The 16,119-nt window shown below is 42.9% G+C and overlaps 1 protein-coding gene across 1 annotated transcript in view; it reads right to left on the bottom strand.

Annotated features, from left to right (window-relative positions):
* CTXND1 (cortexin domain containing 1) overlaps window positions 1-16,119 on the bottom strand; it is a 41,658-nt gene that overhangs the window by 8,449 nt on the left and 17,090 nt on the right. Inside the window, 1 exon segment of the mRNA XM_043523800.1 lies at window positions 424-500. Coding sequence (XP_043379735.1) covers window positions 424-456 — 33 coding nt within the window. The 5' untranslated portion in view covers window positions 457-500.

The raw sequence follows: 16,119 nt of genomic DNA, 5'->3' as shown, positions 1-16,119 counted from the left end.
CCAGATAACTGTTAGGGAAACTGTCTATAGTCAAAGTGCTGTCACTCACGCAAAGCAAACAAAGGGAAAAATAGTAAAAAACCAACCTTTTTTCCTATACATTTCTCTTTCAGCTGCAGCAATTTTAGGAGTTACTGGCAATAATGGCAGTATTGCCAGTTAATGCTTTCCAGGGGGGCAGTGTGACTTTTAAACTCACGGTGCATCGACAACCACACTGCTCAGAATGGTGTGACTAGCGCAGGGTTGACGCACTATATCATCTGAGAGACTCTCAACCCCCATTATCCAAATTTGTGAGTAAAGTGGGCTTGAGCACAGAACAGTGTTTGCTGGCCAGTTGCCGTAGCCTGCAAATTCTTTAGCTCTTAATGCAACTGATTTATATTGGAGCCTTAAAGGAGGGAATCTGATTCGACTTACAGAATGAGCGGTGGGAGAGATTTCCCTTGACATCCACCCTTGGTCAGGCTGGTGGATGAAGGAGGTGAGGGCGTCTGCTGGAAAAGAACAAGAATACTGATTTGGTCTTTAAACATCTTTGGAACTAGTCATCTATTAGCCCTAAACAGTTCCTTATTGTTCAATAACATTCAAAAACACTTCAACTGGGGGAAAGAAACTGGAGCTAGAATAAGCGTGGTGGTTTGGGTGGGAACCAGGCACTAATGCAGTGAAATATGCCTACAGACTGGTCCTGCCTACATTCGAAAGTTTTACTGCCGAAAGTTCTCCCAGAATACTCCTGCCAACACAGCTATTTTGGCAGAGTGCATTCACATTTGGCTGCTATCAAAAAAGAAAGTGCAAGGCGCTAGCTGCTTTGGGTGCAAGGTGCAGGTCAGAGAAGGTGTATTCAAAGCAGTCTTCCGTATTGTTCATTGGCTCTGAAATGAAAGGGACATGGTTGCCTGGAGCTCTTCGTACTGACAGCATCTTTATAGCAATGATCCCCTGAGAGGTCTGTACAGAGTGGTGGGGAAGGTGCCCTACTCTGGCAGGAGAAATGTCTGAGCAAAGATCCCATTCTACTTGAGTGAAAAGTTCAGTGAAATTGTCCCAGAGGGCCAGAAAGCTGTGTGGGCACAGATAAATGGACACTTCCACAAGTGGCAGAGGGCCCCTATGACTGCCAGATAGCAATGTGAGCCAGGCCAAGCCAGCTCCCCACCAGTTAACCACACACTGTTTCTACCACTTTCCTGCATCTAATCACAGCCTGCAGGTAACGTGTTCTGGTCTTGAACACCTGAAAACAATCCGTTTACAAAGCATTTTCTGCAAAATCATGTAGTTTGAATTGTCACTTATTGGTTTGCATTGAGCTTACAATCAATGCAATCGGGTTTTTTTTAATTTTTCTGTGGAGTGCATATGATTTGGTTACCCGCAAGCATTGCAGGAAGAAGTGTGTACTTTGAATGGAAGCAAAAGTATTGGCAAAAGGTTTGCCTGTTACTGCCAGTTCATGCTTTTAAAATAAACCAGCTACTTTAAAACAGAATTCCTTTGTTCCTTGCAGAGTCCACTACCATTTTGAGAGGGGGAGAGGAAAAAGGGAGGAGATTGAAGTTTCAGGAGCTCTGAAGAAAGTGTGTTGTGCATTACTGGGGGGGGAGGGGGCGGACAGGAAATTACACCTACCTCAGGCCCCTTCCCCAGTGTTGAGTTCTCTCTTTGGGTTCAGTTGGGTCTCCAAGGGCCCCTGGTTCTTGGTTGGGCCTGCATATTCCACATCCCTCTCCTCATTCAGCTTCTCCTCAGCCTGCAGGTCCAGGGTGCAATCCCGACTCAGTGTGGCACTGAACCCTTTATAATAGCTTGTTGGGAGCAGTGCCAGACTTTCTGTTGTCCTCCTTTGCTCCTGGTAAACCTGCCACAGCTTCTTCCCCTTTGCCCACCGTTGGTTCTTGTCCCTGTTGTAACCCAGCGTCTGCATCTTCTTTGCAATGTCAATAGCTAAATCTTCATTCCTGTGGGAAGTCCACAGCTGTGCCTGGGCAGCGCCTTTCCCCGACAGGCGGCAGCATACGCTTCAGCTGGAGCCATGCTTGCTCAGCTGTGGTTGTAAAGGTGGCAGGCGGGGAAAGAGGTATTTCCAGAACATGCTTTACGGGGGGGCAGATTTCAGTCACTGTGACCCCGGGGCAGCAGAGTTAAAAACTTTGACCAGAGAGGTCACTGCTGCAGGGACTGTTGCATTGTGGGTTTGTTGCTGGAGGACTGTATTTGTCCATTCAGGTACTGCTGCGTCCAACAGGCATCCTGCCAGTAGAATCATACCGTCTGAAGACTAGTTTAATTTTACCAGCAAAATTTCAGGCTTTTGTTCGCAGGACTCAGATCTGAGTGTGGATGCAGGGAAGCCTGTGGTGATAGCAGTAACATTTTACTGGTAAAACTTTCTAATGTAGACTAAGCCACGGTGAAATGTTCTGAGCTATGGAGCCTTATCACCTTCACGCTCCAAAAATCTGGTGTAGGACAGTAATTCTAGAACTGTGCTATTCAGACTTTCCAAGGCAGTACTAGTGGTGGTAGAGGATAGCTGAGCCTCGCTCTGCTCTTGAGCTAACATCCAAAGGCATCAGAATTGAGAGCGTTTGAATTGGGACTAAGGGCCCAATTCAGGAGAGCACTTAAGCTCAAGTTGACAACCCTTGGACTTCAAGCAGGTAAAGTTAAGAGCTGTGCTGAATGGGGAAGCTGTCTGGAATCGGAGGTTTAAGTGACCAGCTAGCTTGGACTTGATTTTTCTCTCCAATGTTGTTATCCTGTTACAGATTCCCACATATGGATTCTCAGCTAGGGCTGGTGGGAAATTATCCATTGAAACTGTTTTTTGACAGAAAATTGGTTTTTGACTAAATGGAACTTCTCATGAAAAGTATTAACATTACACAGAAAATGTTGATATTTTATAAAAGACACATTCTATCTAAAAGGGCGTTGTGGTGTCTCATGGGAGTTATAGTTCGCATGCCTTATGCTCCTATTCGCCTCCATGGGCTGGGCTCTCTGACTGAACTACATCTCCAGCCTTGCACCATGTCTAGATGCACCCCCTCTGCTCCCCACAGGGGCAGCAAGTGGTGTATCATGGGAGAGGTAGTGCAGCCAGAGTGCTACGTCCACAGAGAAGAATGTGAGCATAAAGTACCTGAAATACAACTCCCACAAGGACCCATGGTGCCAGTTTTAATTGCATTTTTTCTGATTTGGGCTGAAATATTTTGCCAAAAAGTCAACATTTTCTGCAGGGAACACCCAACTCCCTCCACCCCCAGCTATTTTCCCACCAGTTCTATTCTCAATGTCATAAATGAGTTCTGCATGGATCACATAATCACATGGCTCTCTTCCCTCTACTCTCTGCATTAATTCATCCATACACAACAGATGGTCCTCTGATTTGCCTGATCCTTAGTGACTTATGTCTCAGATCAGTCAAAGGAGGTGCTTTAGACCCTAGTCCTTGGAGGAATGGCCCAGCATTGCAAGTCACCCTGCTTAACCCATGGCTTGACCAATTACCCACATTATTCCAGCCATTCACACTGCCAAAAGGGAAAAATCCTCTTGTAAATCCAGCCATACAGGAGTGTGCCTGTCTGCTGTTTGTGCTCATCTGAATTACATGATGGATTAGCAGAAGGTATTTGACAGTGTTGTGCACTGCTGGTTGCTGGAGCATTACAGAAAACTGGCAGTGTAGAAACTGCATTATTACTACCAAGGATCCAAACAACACAAAGGGATTGGCTAAGGCAGCCTGATGTCACCAGCCTCTTTCTCCTCCCCATAAGGGTGCTAAACAACTCTCAGGACCAGGCCCTAAATTGCCATTGGAATCAGGCAGGAGACAGACAGTAGTGTGAATGAAAGGCGTTATCAACAAGACAGCACCATTACATAGCTGCTGTACAAGGACAGTTGACTGATTTCTTCATCTAGTAACACCCAGTAAATACCCCTTCTGAACACCACGCCCATGTATTTAACTAAGAGATTGCTGCCATAATCATCGTGTGACGGTCACCATAATCAGAGGGGAAGTGACCCAAATGGGGCCAATGACAGTAAACAGCTAAAGGATCCAGATACCACAGGAACAGCCCCCGCCCTTACATACAATTGCAAATAGTGGCAGGTGTGAGACCAGGGCATGAAATACTCAGTGATACTGATGTTGTCAAGTGATGATGAGCAAGATCTGTGCCATGGCTCTCGAGCATGAAAAGCTGCTAAATATGCATGTGATCAAGACTAAACAGTACAAGCAGCATATGCAATACTAGTGGTGGGGGAATCCACAAGTATTGCTAATTATTGAGTAACTAACACACAGACCAGTACCATTCACGCCCCTAATGGCTGGATTATCTCTGCCTATTTTGGTGTATTATTATAGCAGGTATTGTGACAAGACAGCCATCCATTTCTACTGGAAGTTCTACGACCCAGTGCAAGGCTAGCACTGGAGATCTAATGCTTGTACTCCAGGAGGTATGGGGGAAATGAGAAAATTATTTTAGGATTGGGGGGGAGGGGTTTGAGAATTAAGGAGCACATTATACCCTTATCCCACATGTGATATGTCCCTAAGACCTGATGCAAGTATAGCAATAAGTTAATGAAGTGTCTATTTTAGGACATGGCAAAATTCAGATGAAGTTAAGAGATGAGCAGAAGTAATCCAAATATCCTGCAGAGATGAAAAGACAAACTGCAGAGATATCAAAGGACAAGGTATATTTTCATGTAGCACTTCAGTATAACGGACAGTGATAGTTATGGTAAGAATTGCTATTAAGGTGGAAATTTGAATGTGCAATAAAGACTACAGATCACAATTTTGAACCTGAGTCTTCAGTTGTTGCTATGCTTAAAAAAGAGGTAACTCACAGACTTGGTTGCACACTTTAAATATAGCCCCTGATTTACATTTTCACTCCGCACTTCATCTGAAAGGGTTAAAATAGGTTAATTAGCCCCTTCCCAACTAATAGGCTGCACCTGTAAGAGAATCAGGCTGACTAGGTGAGCCCTAATAGAAGATGAAGTTCAGATGAGCCCATGCAGGCTGAGCTGCTAGAAAGCCAGCAAGGGGATGCAGGGGATGTTCTGTAGTCACTCCCTAGGTGAGCATGTGACTCTGTCAAGAACCTGAGTGGAGTGAACTAGTCACAGGGAGCTGGAAAAGAAGAGTAGGAAGGAGCATAGGGAAATAATAACAGAGTCTGGGAGTGAGCAGACTGTGGCTGCTGAACAGAGGGTCCCTGTGTTGGAACCCAGAGTAGTGGGCAGGCCTGAGTTTTCTTATCTGCCATGGAGGAAAGTGGCATTAGTCTTCAACTATAGGACAGCCTAGAAAGGTAACTGTACAGTTGATCCAGCGATCCTTTGGTACCCTGGGGAGAAGACACATAATGACCTGGCTGGAGCAGTAAGCCATGAAGAGGGAGCAGCTGAGGCATCAAGAAGGAGCACCCTGAGTTGCAGAACAGAAGTTTCAGTGCTTGTGAATGAGCAGCAGAAGGGGGTATCAGACGTGGAAGGAGCTAATCCCCAGAATAGCCATGAGGAGGTGCCCTGGTGGTATGTGAACCCTGTTGCAGTTGTCAGTTCTCACAATGTTATCACTAGTCTCATGATATTTGGAGCTTTATTATTTTTTAAATTTTTATTTTTTTTAAACACACCAGCCCTTGAAATCCTCTGACTGTCAGAATTCCAGCTTCCCTTTAAAAAAAAAAAGGGGGCTTCTAGACCTCGGAGTTGCAGAGAAAAGCTTGAAAATGTGACCTGAATGCATCTTAAAGGTACAAAAACCAGAAGGCAAATAAAAAAAAACAAACAAAAAACCACCCAACTTTTTTGAAGTTTCCTACTGTTCTGCCAATCTCAGGAGTTATGGGGCCTGACTAATGATTAGTGATTTCTTTTGGACTAGCAATACTGTTGCAGGATCAGGGTCTTAATAAGCTCATTTGTTCTACCATCTCTCACTTGCCTGTTTTCTATTGCTGACCTGGTACTGATGAACTCTCCAGTACATAAAATCAGTCTTGTCTCCTACTGTTCCTTAGCAGGAAACTAAGCTTTACATGACTGTTTTATGTTTTTTATTTCTCTTGTATCAGTTAATAGATTTATTCTATAATACAAACATGGAAAAAGCAAAGTCTCATGACCAATGTATTTCACTGACTCCACTGGTCAAAGCATTCCGCAGACAGCTACGTTCATTGAAATCCTAAAAATGATACAAATTTCAGTTCTCTGAATTCTGCTCCCTTGGTTGAGCTCTGTGCTGATGTGGAAACATCAGACTTATCATTGCTACTATTGGTATCCTGCTGCTGCCCCTGCTTTTTCCTATTTGAATCAGACTGCCAACTTACAATACACAGTAACTACCATCTTCTATATCATTGCCTGGGGAAGGGGAAGAGCAGTGGCATCAGCCCTTCCATTAAGACCCCAATTCAGCAAAGCACTTCAGCCCATGTTTAAATACCGTTTAAGCATATGCTCAACTGCTTTTCTGAATTGGCTTAACCATTGCAGGTATCATACAGGATCTGCAGCAACAGACTCCTTGACTATGTACAGGATTAACTGAGACTTTAGTGAACTAAACGTGTTTTCTGGCTCCTTCATGTGGGTCAACTCATGTCCAAAGTGAAACTCCCCATAATTATGTTGTAGTAAAATGGCAGACATGTACCCAAACTCACTGTGAGCTTCCCTGGGGCCACGTTTGATGCCAATCCAAAGACTATGGCTAGTGTACTGATCCACGAGAGGAGGTCTGCTTGATTAGGGTAGACTTCACAGGATGTGCTCTCAATTACAGCAGCAAAATGGATGTGCGTGTGAACTATGCCAGCTAAGAGAACCTAGGGCAAGAAAAGGACAGAACAAAACTTAATAATAAAAAAAAAAGCCTAATGAAAACTCAGCAGTGTCCTAATTCATGAACATCTGAGTACCTTAAAAACTAGAAGATAAGAGAATAACTAGAGGGAATAGATCAACTTCAAAGTGTTTTGGTATACAAATGTAAACACCATGGTGTAGGATACAATTAACCTAGAGTAAAATTAATAGCTTCTAAATAGCTGAATTTTTAAAGATAGCCTTGATTGAGGGCTTCAGTGATGAATGGGGCTTGGTGTGGCTCATTGCACTAGGGTGACTTTCAACCCCAGAGAATATAACTCTCCAGTTTCAAAAGAGAACACCCCATAGGCTGAGAGTAACAGTTAATGTGATTTGGGAATACAGAAATGTACGAACTTGGATTGGTTCAAATTTGGGGCTCGTCATGGTTTTGTGCACTTGTGACAATCTGCTGCTTGCTTTCCCTCTCTTCCAGGGGGAAGATCCTTGTACCAGCCCTATATATGATAGGCTACTTTCCCCACCATGTAGGACTGGGGGGAGAATGTCCCACCCACTAACTGCTACATGCATGGAAAGGGATGTAGCAGCCCCATGGAGGCTGTTCTTTCTTTTCTCTACACTGTTCCCTGTGCTGGCTACCCATACTGCAGGGGATACAGGGATACCTTATGGGCCCCAGTTTGGCTCTCTGAAATCTGTCAGGCAAACTCAATGATATTGAGACTAGCCCTTTCCAGTGGACAGTATAGAAATAGAAGGGGTGTTAGACAATCAGATTGGTGGATGCCTGGCTCTAATTTAGGGATACAGCCAATCGGCTAACAGTGGGCACACATGGGGGGGGGGGGGGCCCTAGGGGAGGGAAATCAGTAAAACAGTCTGCACGTCTATGAAACACTAGCCTTTGAATTGCAGTAAATGACTATACCTAGTCAGTCATTGTCTGACTGTTTGGCTGAAAACACTGAACAAATGAAAGGGAAATCCAGAAAACAAATGACTTCCTTATGAATCAAATTCCATGAATTCCAGTGGAACTCCTCACCCCATACAATAAGATCTGTGCTCCGTTAACTGCCCTCAAACCCGAGGATAAATGAGCTTTGCAGACAGGTCCCCAGCTTTGACCAGGCTGGGGCCCTGTCTGTTATGCCAGGAGTTGGAGAGCAGCCCTGAATTGGGAGGGCACAGCTCTTGCCTGTTGCAGCCTGCGGGTGGGAAGGTGATGGTGGCTTCAGGCTGCAAGTTCTGTGCAGTACCTTCTCAAGGTGCAACACAGTAAGCCATTGTGACGCTACTGCGTGAGGCAAAATAAGGAGTCACAGAAATCATCTGGTCAAACAAAATCAATGTCAGAGTATGGCTCTAGGATCAAGATATTGGGAGCAATGCTGACTTACACCAGGTGAGAATCTGGCCAAAGCTGCTTAGTTTTGCCTTTATTTTCATTGAAGGCAAGATATTCCCCAGCTTGCTCTTCCTTAGAGGACTGCCACAATTGAGATGGCATTTTTTGTATAATGACCTAATGTCTTACAGACAAGCACACAGAGGAAACAGTATTAATGAAATTTCTCTATCAGCTTTTAAACAGCCTCACCCCCACAGTGCAGCAAGAGTTGCATCTGGACAATGCTCATTCTCATCCAGGCAAGAAAAATTAATCATTCAAAATAAGTGCTGCTTGAGGCCTAATAAAGTTGATATGGTAACGACCTCCCCCAGTAAGAATGCATTACAGGTGGATTGCATAAACATTAACAGTGCCTACTGTGGTTAATTAGTGTTTTCATAGAAATCTAAACATGAATTTCCATCTTGTTGGCAGCTGAAAGCACTGTGCGTGTGAGATTTATCAACACCCAATGAGCTGTTATGAGTTTCTTTCAGCTGTTTTATTTTTAGTCTTAATTTCTTTCATTTTAATAAATGGCTCTTAAATAGCTGCAGCAAGGAAGAAATTTGACATTTTCATCTGGCTGCCTGCTGGGCTTGCCTCACTCTCATGTCAAGTGAGGTATATAGAATTCTTCATAGCTCTGCCTCAGTTTTCTTCTAGACTCTGCTCACTGCTGAGAGCTGGCTGGAGAGTCTGCTGTGAGAGCAATTCAGGGGGATGGCTCAGGGAGATATCTGGACTGTGGTGTAGCCAAACAGATGCTTGGGGCTTGAGCTGTATCTTTCTGGGCAGTCACCAAGCACATAAAACACCTATATTCTATTCTAATGAAGCAAGGAGAAGGGATGCTGATGGGAGTCAAGCAAAAGATAAAGGTTGAGACTAGATACAAGGTCAGTTTATCTTCTATTTCTACTGCTCTTACTCTGGTGTGTAGCTTTACTGACTTCAGTGGAGTTACTCTGAATACATGCTGGCCTCAGTGAGGGGACTGAGACCCACAGTATATTGATCTAAGATTCTGTATTTACATGACTGATAACAGTATGTGGAATTGTCCCTGTCTTCCTCTGAGAGCTTTTAGAGCCCTTAATTTGGCTGCATCCAGAACATCCAAGAGTGCATGAAAACATTTGATTGTACTTCAGAATGGCTTGTTTCTGGTTTTTTGATGAAGATTAAGGGCCGTTCTTAATTTTATCCAAGATGGTTTGCTCAGCCTCCAGCTGGAAATGGACTGTGTCACTTACACAGGCTTTTGATCAGAAGTAATTCTGCTTAACGGAATATCCAATTACATGCAGATCATATTCAGGCCTGGGGAAAGACCCATTTTGCAACGATCCCCAAGCAACAGAAGCAATCTGTCCTAGTGGGTGCATGCACATCCCCTAAGCTCCCCGGTGTCATTAGTCCATCAGACAAATTCCTAACTGCCCTTTGTACCCAGCGCTCCCTTCCCTGTTTAACAGAAAATTTTCTCTCATTTCTTGTAATAAAATATAGGCAGTGTACAGGGAGGGGAGGACAGGGAAACCACACTGGATTTCATAAATACAATTGCATCCATACCTTCCAGATATGAGGCTTTCAATCGTATGTTAGCATTCCAGTAATGTGGGTCTAAGTCCCAGTTGTGAATGTACCTAAAGTTTCGTTGGTGCTCACAACGGCTTTACCTGCATGTAGACGCTAATCAGATTCACTTCCACACAGACCTGGAAGCAGTTCTATTGTCACCTAGGTCGCCTGCAAAAAAACCCAAAAAACCTCCTTTGCACATGCACAGTGAATGTTACCGATTTCCATTACACGGCAGGGACTCTGTAGCAAGAGACTGAGGGGACATTCGGTCCGGATCCCCCTGATTTAAAGGAGAAACTCCATTTTTATTCATATCCAACTTTTCCCCAAAAGAACATCCCTGGTACAAAAATGGGGATTTTATTTAAATCCAACATTCTTGATGTATTTTTGTAAACAATGTTTCATCCAGAGTGAAAGATAAAGTTATAAGTTAATAGGTCTCTGGAATCTTCCCCATTTCCTCGGCTGCCTTTTAGAACTGGCTGGACATTTTTTTTTTTTTTTTCCCCTCGTCCCCCACCCCCTCCCAAAAACATTTTTCATTGGAAAACACCAATTAGTTGAAAATTAATTTCTTTGCAGAAAAGGGTCAGTTTCCATATGTTTTGGCTCAGTTTTTTTTAAAGAAGTTTGAAATTGTTCATGTTTCACTTCAAAGTTTTCTCTAAATAACTGTTTCGAAATGGAAGCCAATTACAGTTTTTTAAAAAAAAGGATGTTCTGAATTTTTTATTTTAATTTTTATTTTGTGAAAATTGAAGTCTTTGACTTTGTCCCAGTTCAGGAAATGTTTTTCCCCTGTTTTTATTTTTCCCCCTCAAAGATCCCATGATATCAACCAAAGAGGATTAGATACAGCTCCTCCTGAGTGCATTAGTGCCACCGTCCACTCAAAGGGGATTCTCATGTGTATCACAATTTGCTCCTCTGGCTAGGAACTCAGTGTGTTGCCTCCTTTAATGCTTCTAACCTCTGCTGGGCCATAGAATTAGAGACTGGACTCAACACTCAAATTCAGATTCTCAGTTGATGCTAAACCCCAGGGCCAGTCCTGCCCCTGAACTTTTTAAGTAACTGTAATCTCATCAGCTAATATAAAAATTGCTCAAATAGTTGATCTCTTTTCTCAGTTTTGTCCCCAGATGCATGTCAAATGAATTCACCACTAATTTAAACTTCAGATCTATAAAATAGGCGACTGGACACTTAATCCTACCATAATATTCCTAATAATTCAACTTTATAATCCGAGATAGTAAGTATTTAATGGAAGTGAAATACTGTGGTTGGATCCAGACTAACTTTTCAGTGCCTAGAAAGTAGGGCTGTCAAACAATTAAAAAAATTAATTGCGCTGTTAAACAATAATAGAATACAATATAGTTTAAATATTTTGGATGATTTCTACATTTTCAAATATATTTATTTCAATTACAATGCAGAATACAAAGTGTACAGTGCTCACTTTATATTTTGATTACAAGTATTTGCACTGTAAAAAACAAAAGAAATAGTATTTTTCAATTCACCTCATACAAGTACTGTACTGCAGTTTCTTGATCATGCAAATGCAACTTACAAATGTAGGGTTTTTTGTGTTACATAACTGCACTCAAAAACAAAACACTCAAAAACAAAACTTTACAGCCCACAAGTCCATTCAGTCCTATTTCTTGTTCAGCCAATTGCTAAGAGAAACAAGTTTGTTTACGTTTATGGGGGATACTGCTGCCCACTTCTTAATTACAGTGCCACCTGAAAGTGAAAACAGGCGTTTGCATGGCACTGTTATAGCTGGTGTTGTAAGATATTTGTGTGCCAGGTGCGCTAAATGTTCATATGCCTCTTCATACTTCGGTAGGGTGACCAGATCACAACAGTAAAATATCAGGACACATTGGGGTGACATCAGTCCTGCCCACAGTCCATCCCCGCTCCTCCAAGGCTCTGCCCCAGGTCTCAGCTCCCCCACCCCCCCCCCCCCGCCACCATGCCCTTCTTCATCCCCCGGCCCACTGCTGGCTTGCTGCATCCCTCCTCAGTCCCCTACCCACTGCTCGATTCCTCACACCCCCTGCCTGTCGCTGGCCCATCGCTCACCTCTTCACCCTCCCTGCCCGCCACTGGCTCGCTGCTCGCCTTTTCACTGTCTACAGCGCCAACTTCCCCACTGCCTCTTCCTTCCCCCATTCCACCCCCTTCCCCCAAGTCCATGCTCATGCCTCTTCTCCACCTCCTCCTCTGAGCGCACCACATCCCCGCTCCTTCCCCTCCCTCCCGGAAAGTCCTAAGTGCTGCCAAAGAGCTGTTTGGCAGCGGGGGTGGAAGTGCTGGGAGGGAGAGGGAGGAGCAGGGATGTGGTGCGCTTGGGGGGGGGGGGGGAGAAGGAAGCGAGGAGGGGGGATCTTGGCTGCTGGTGGGTGCAGAGCACCCACTAATTTTTTCCCATGGGTGCTCCAGCCCCAGAGCACCTACGGAGTTGGCGCTTCTCGCCTCCTTACCTGAATATCGGGACAAATGGGGTCCCAATCGTACATCAATCAGGATGCAGGACAAAGGGTTAAAATAGGGACTGTCCCGATACTTAATGGGACATCTGGTCACCCTATGCTTCGGCCATCATTCCAGAGGACATGCTTCCAAGCTGATGATGCTCATTTTAAAAAAAAATGCATTAATTAAATTTGTGACTGAACTCCTTGGGGGGAGAATTCTATGTCTCCTGCTCTGTTTACCTGCATTCTGCCATATATTTCATGTTATAGCAGTCTGAGGGTGACCCAGCACATGTGTTCTTAAAACGAACAAAAACTTTCACTGCAAATTTGACAAAATGCAAAGAAGGTACCAATGTGAGGTTTCTAAAAATAGTTACAGCACTCGACCCAAGATTTAAGAATCTGAAGTGCCTTCCAAAAATCTGAGAGGGACAAGGTGTGGAGCATGCTTTCAGAAGTCTTAAAAGAGCAACACTCCAACGCGGAAACTACAGAACCCAAACAACCAAAAAAGCAAATCAACCTTCTGCTGGTGGCATCTGACTCAGATAGTGAAAATGAACATGCATTGTTCTGCACTGCTTTAGATCATTTTCAAGCAGAACCCATCATCAGCATGGACGCCTGTCCTCTGGAATGGTGGTTGAAGCATGAAGGGATGTATAAATCTTTAGCGCATCTGGCACTTGAGACGCCAGCTACAACAGTGCCATGCAAATGCCTGTTCTCACTTTCAGGTGACATTGTAAACAATAAGCCGGCAGCATTATCTTCTGCAAATGTAAACAAACTTGATTGGCTGAACAAGGAGTAGGACTGGATGGACTTGTAAGCTCTAAAGTTTTACATTGTTTTATTTTTGAATGCAGGGGGTTTTTTTGTACATAATTCTACATTTGTAGGTTCAACTTTCATGATCTTGAGATTGCACTGCAGTACTTGTATGAGGTGAATTGAAAAATACTATTTTGTTGTTTTTACAGTGCAAATATTTGTAATAAAAATAATATAAAGTGAGCACTGAACACTTCGTATACTATGTTGTAATTGAAATAGATTATATTTGAAAATGTAGAAAACCTCCAAAATATGTAACAAATTTCAATTGGTATTCTATTGTTTAACAGTGCAATTAATCGTGATTCTTTTTTTTAATCGCGATAAATTTTTTTGAGTTAATTGCGTGAGTTAACTGCGATTAATTGACAGCCCTACTAGAAAGCAATTCTTTAATTGCTGCCTCCGTTAAAAAAAAAAAAAACCTAATTGTCCTTTTATACTTAAAATTCTTTCAGGAGGAAATCAATACTCTATTTTAGTAGCACAGACACCCTGTGATCCTGATTACTCAAATAAATTTTAGTCTCTAAGGTGCCACAAGTACTCCTTTTTTTTTTGTTGTTGTTGTCTACCTGTAGCATAAAGTAAGGTGTCTCTGGGTGGGTGGGTTGGTTGGTTGGTTTGTTTTTAACTTTTCTTAATTTTTTGTCCCTTTCTCCAGTCAGAACTAATTCATACACTGGTACTTCAAAAAGCTTCAGATCAGTTTGAGTAATCACATTTTCATGAGTTAATCTGCTTTTGAAATCATTTGTATATGAACAAGAGAGAAGTGTTCCTCAGAACATTTTGTTTTAACAAATCTATATAATAAATTACTAGCAGTTGATAGTTCCTTTGAAGATTAAAGAGATCGTTTGTGATTGCCCAAAGAGTTGATGAACACATAAATCAGCCTGGAGAAAGCATTAAAGGCTTGTATTGTACCAACGTTTTTCTCTGACTTTTAATGTTGAGAAACTTCGGTCACATAATCTTTATTTGGAAGATGATTCAAGATATTTTTTAAAATACTTTGGTTGTTGCAATTTAGTGAGTACCCCCCACCCCTTAAATAGATCAAATAGCTGATCCTCTTTCGTTCACTTATGAAGCACTTGGCACTGTTAGCTAAATGTTGTTTAGCCCAACAACGGAGCAAAGATTCCAGGAGTTACTGGTAATTACATTAGATCTCAGGTTTCAGAGTAGCAGCCATGTTAGTCTGTATCCGCAAAAAGAAAAGGAGGACTTGTGGCACCTTAGAGACTAACAAATTTATTTGAGCATAAGCTTTCGTGAGCTACAGCTCACTTCATTGGATGCATTCAGGGGAAAATACAGTGGGGAGATGAAACAATGGGTGTTACCATACACACTGTAACAACAGTGATCAGGTAAGGTGAGCTATTACCAGCAGGAGAGCGGGGTGGGACGGGGTGGGGGACAGACCTTTTTGTAGTGATGATCAAGGTGAGCCATTTCTCAGGCTACTCAAATGTTCCTGAGTTAGGAAGATCTACTGATTAGAGCTAAAAAGCTGATGGCTGGAATCTCAAACTCTGGAGAACAAGCATCTTCCAAGCTTTAGTTCACCACTAGATAACTCCTGGTCAAACTTCTGCTTCATGATGAACCTGAAAATGTCTAAAGCCTCACAAAGTAAAGCAAAAGAATAATGAAAATCATGGATTAGCAGTAGTGTATGGAGTGGGATATGAGCACTCATGATTTACCCTCTACCCCAAAAGACAATTTGGAAGGTATGTTGGTAAGGTAGGTTGAGGGAGGGGAGGGGGGGTATTGTAATGTGCATTTAGAGAGACAAAGACAGGCCAAGCAGAGACTGAGTTCCAAAAAAATATTTTTCTCAGGGTGCCTCACACCTATAACGGAGCCCTAAATATTTTAATTTTTGTACTTAATTCCATTAATGTCACCGTCCTTCCAGCTGAGGAGGGCTGGCTTGGACTCGTTATATTGTCCTGAAGTGGCCAAAGGGCTCATTGACGAACAATGGTAGACACACCAGTCCCTCCCAGCCCCAGGAAGAAGTGGTCTTCTGCATAGGTCAGACTGGGGGAACCGTGCAGTGTATCTCTTTCCAGCATGAATGTGACCATATGTTTCTGCAGCAATACTGGCTGTTGCTGTGTTGTTTTTTAATGTTAATACTTGTAGGGCTTAACTTCTGTGCTTTTGTAAAGGGCTTTGAGATCCTCTTGTGTGGTGCTATCAAACTGCCAAGTCATAGACCTGATGCCTAGAGATTAGATGGATTTGAATAGCCATCCTCTAATGATGTCTTAATGCAGAATACATATTGTCAGGAAAGGAAGGCTGATAACCCTCAACGTACACTTAGCCTTTAAACATATTGAGTGGCAATACAGGAAGTCCTAGAGAAATAAATGGATTTGGCCTTTAAACCAAGGCTTGTAAATGCTGTGCAGCTATTATGTGACCCTGAGCAGGTGTCTGCCAATGAGGTTGAAAACCACTGCTCCATCCTATTTAAACTTTACAGAATGAGGCAAGTATTGGTTGTCCTCATTTTGTGACGTTTTACCAATTAATCAGTGCTCGGAGAACTGTAAGCAGAACTATGTGGAAATTTCTCCCTGCAGGCAAAGATGGAAAAGAAAAAAAGCAAGATGTGTTTTTTCCTCTCACGCTTCAAATATTTTTACAGAAATGCAAGGTATGTTTTATGGGCAGAGCACCTTTTTCTTCCTGTGAAAAATCTGTCTGGGTGGATGAAAGCCCAAATTCTCTCACAAAAAGTGCATTTCTCCCAGGAGGCAAATTTGTTGCATTTTTACCTTTAAAAAGCTACATTTATGAAGTGTATGTGTGTGTATATAATGCTCTTAATCTGGAACAAATCTGCAAGGGTTTTACAGTGCA

This window comes from Chelonia mydas, chromosome 10 (genome assembly GCF_015237465.2).
Source record: "Chelonia mydas isolate rCheMyd1 chromosome 10, rCheMyd1.pri.v2, whole genome shotgun sequence".
NCBI lineage: Eukaryota > Metazoa > Chordata > Testudines > Cheloniidae > Chelonia > Chelonia mydas.
This window is presented reverse-complemented; position numbering and strand designations above follow the sequence as displayed.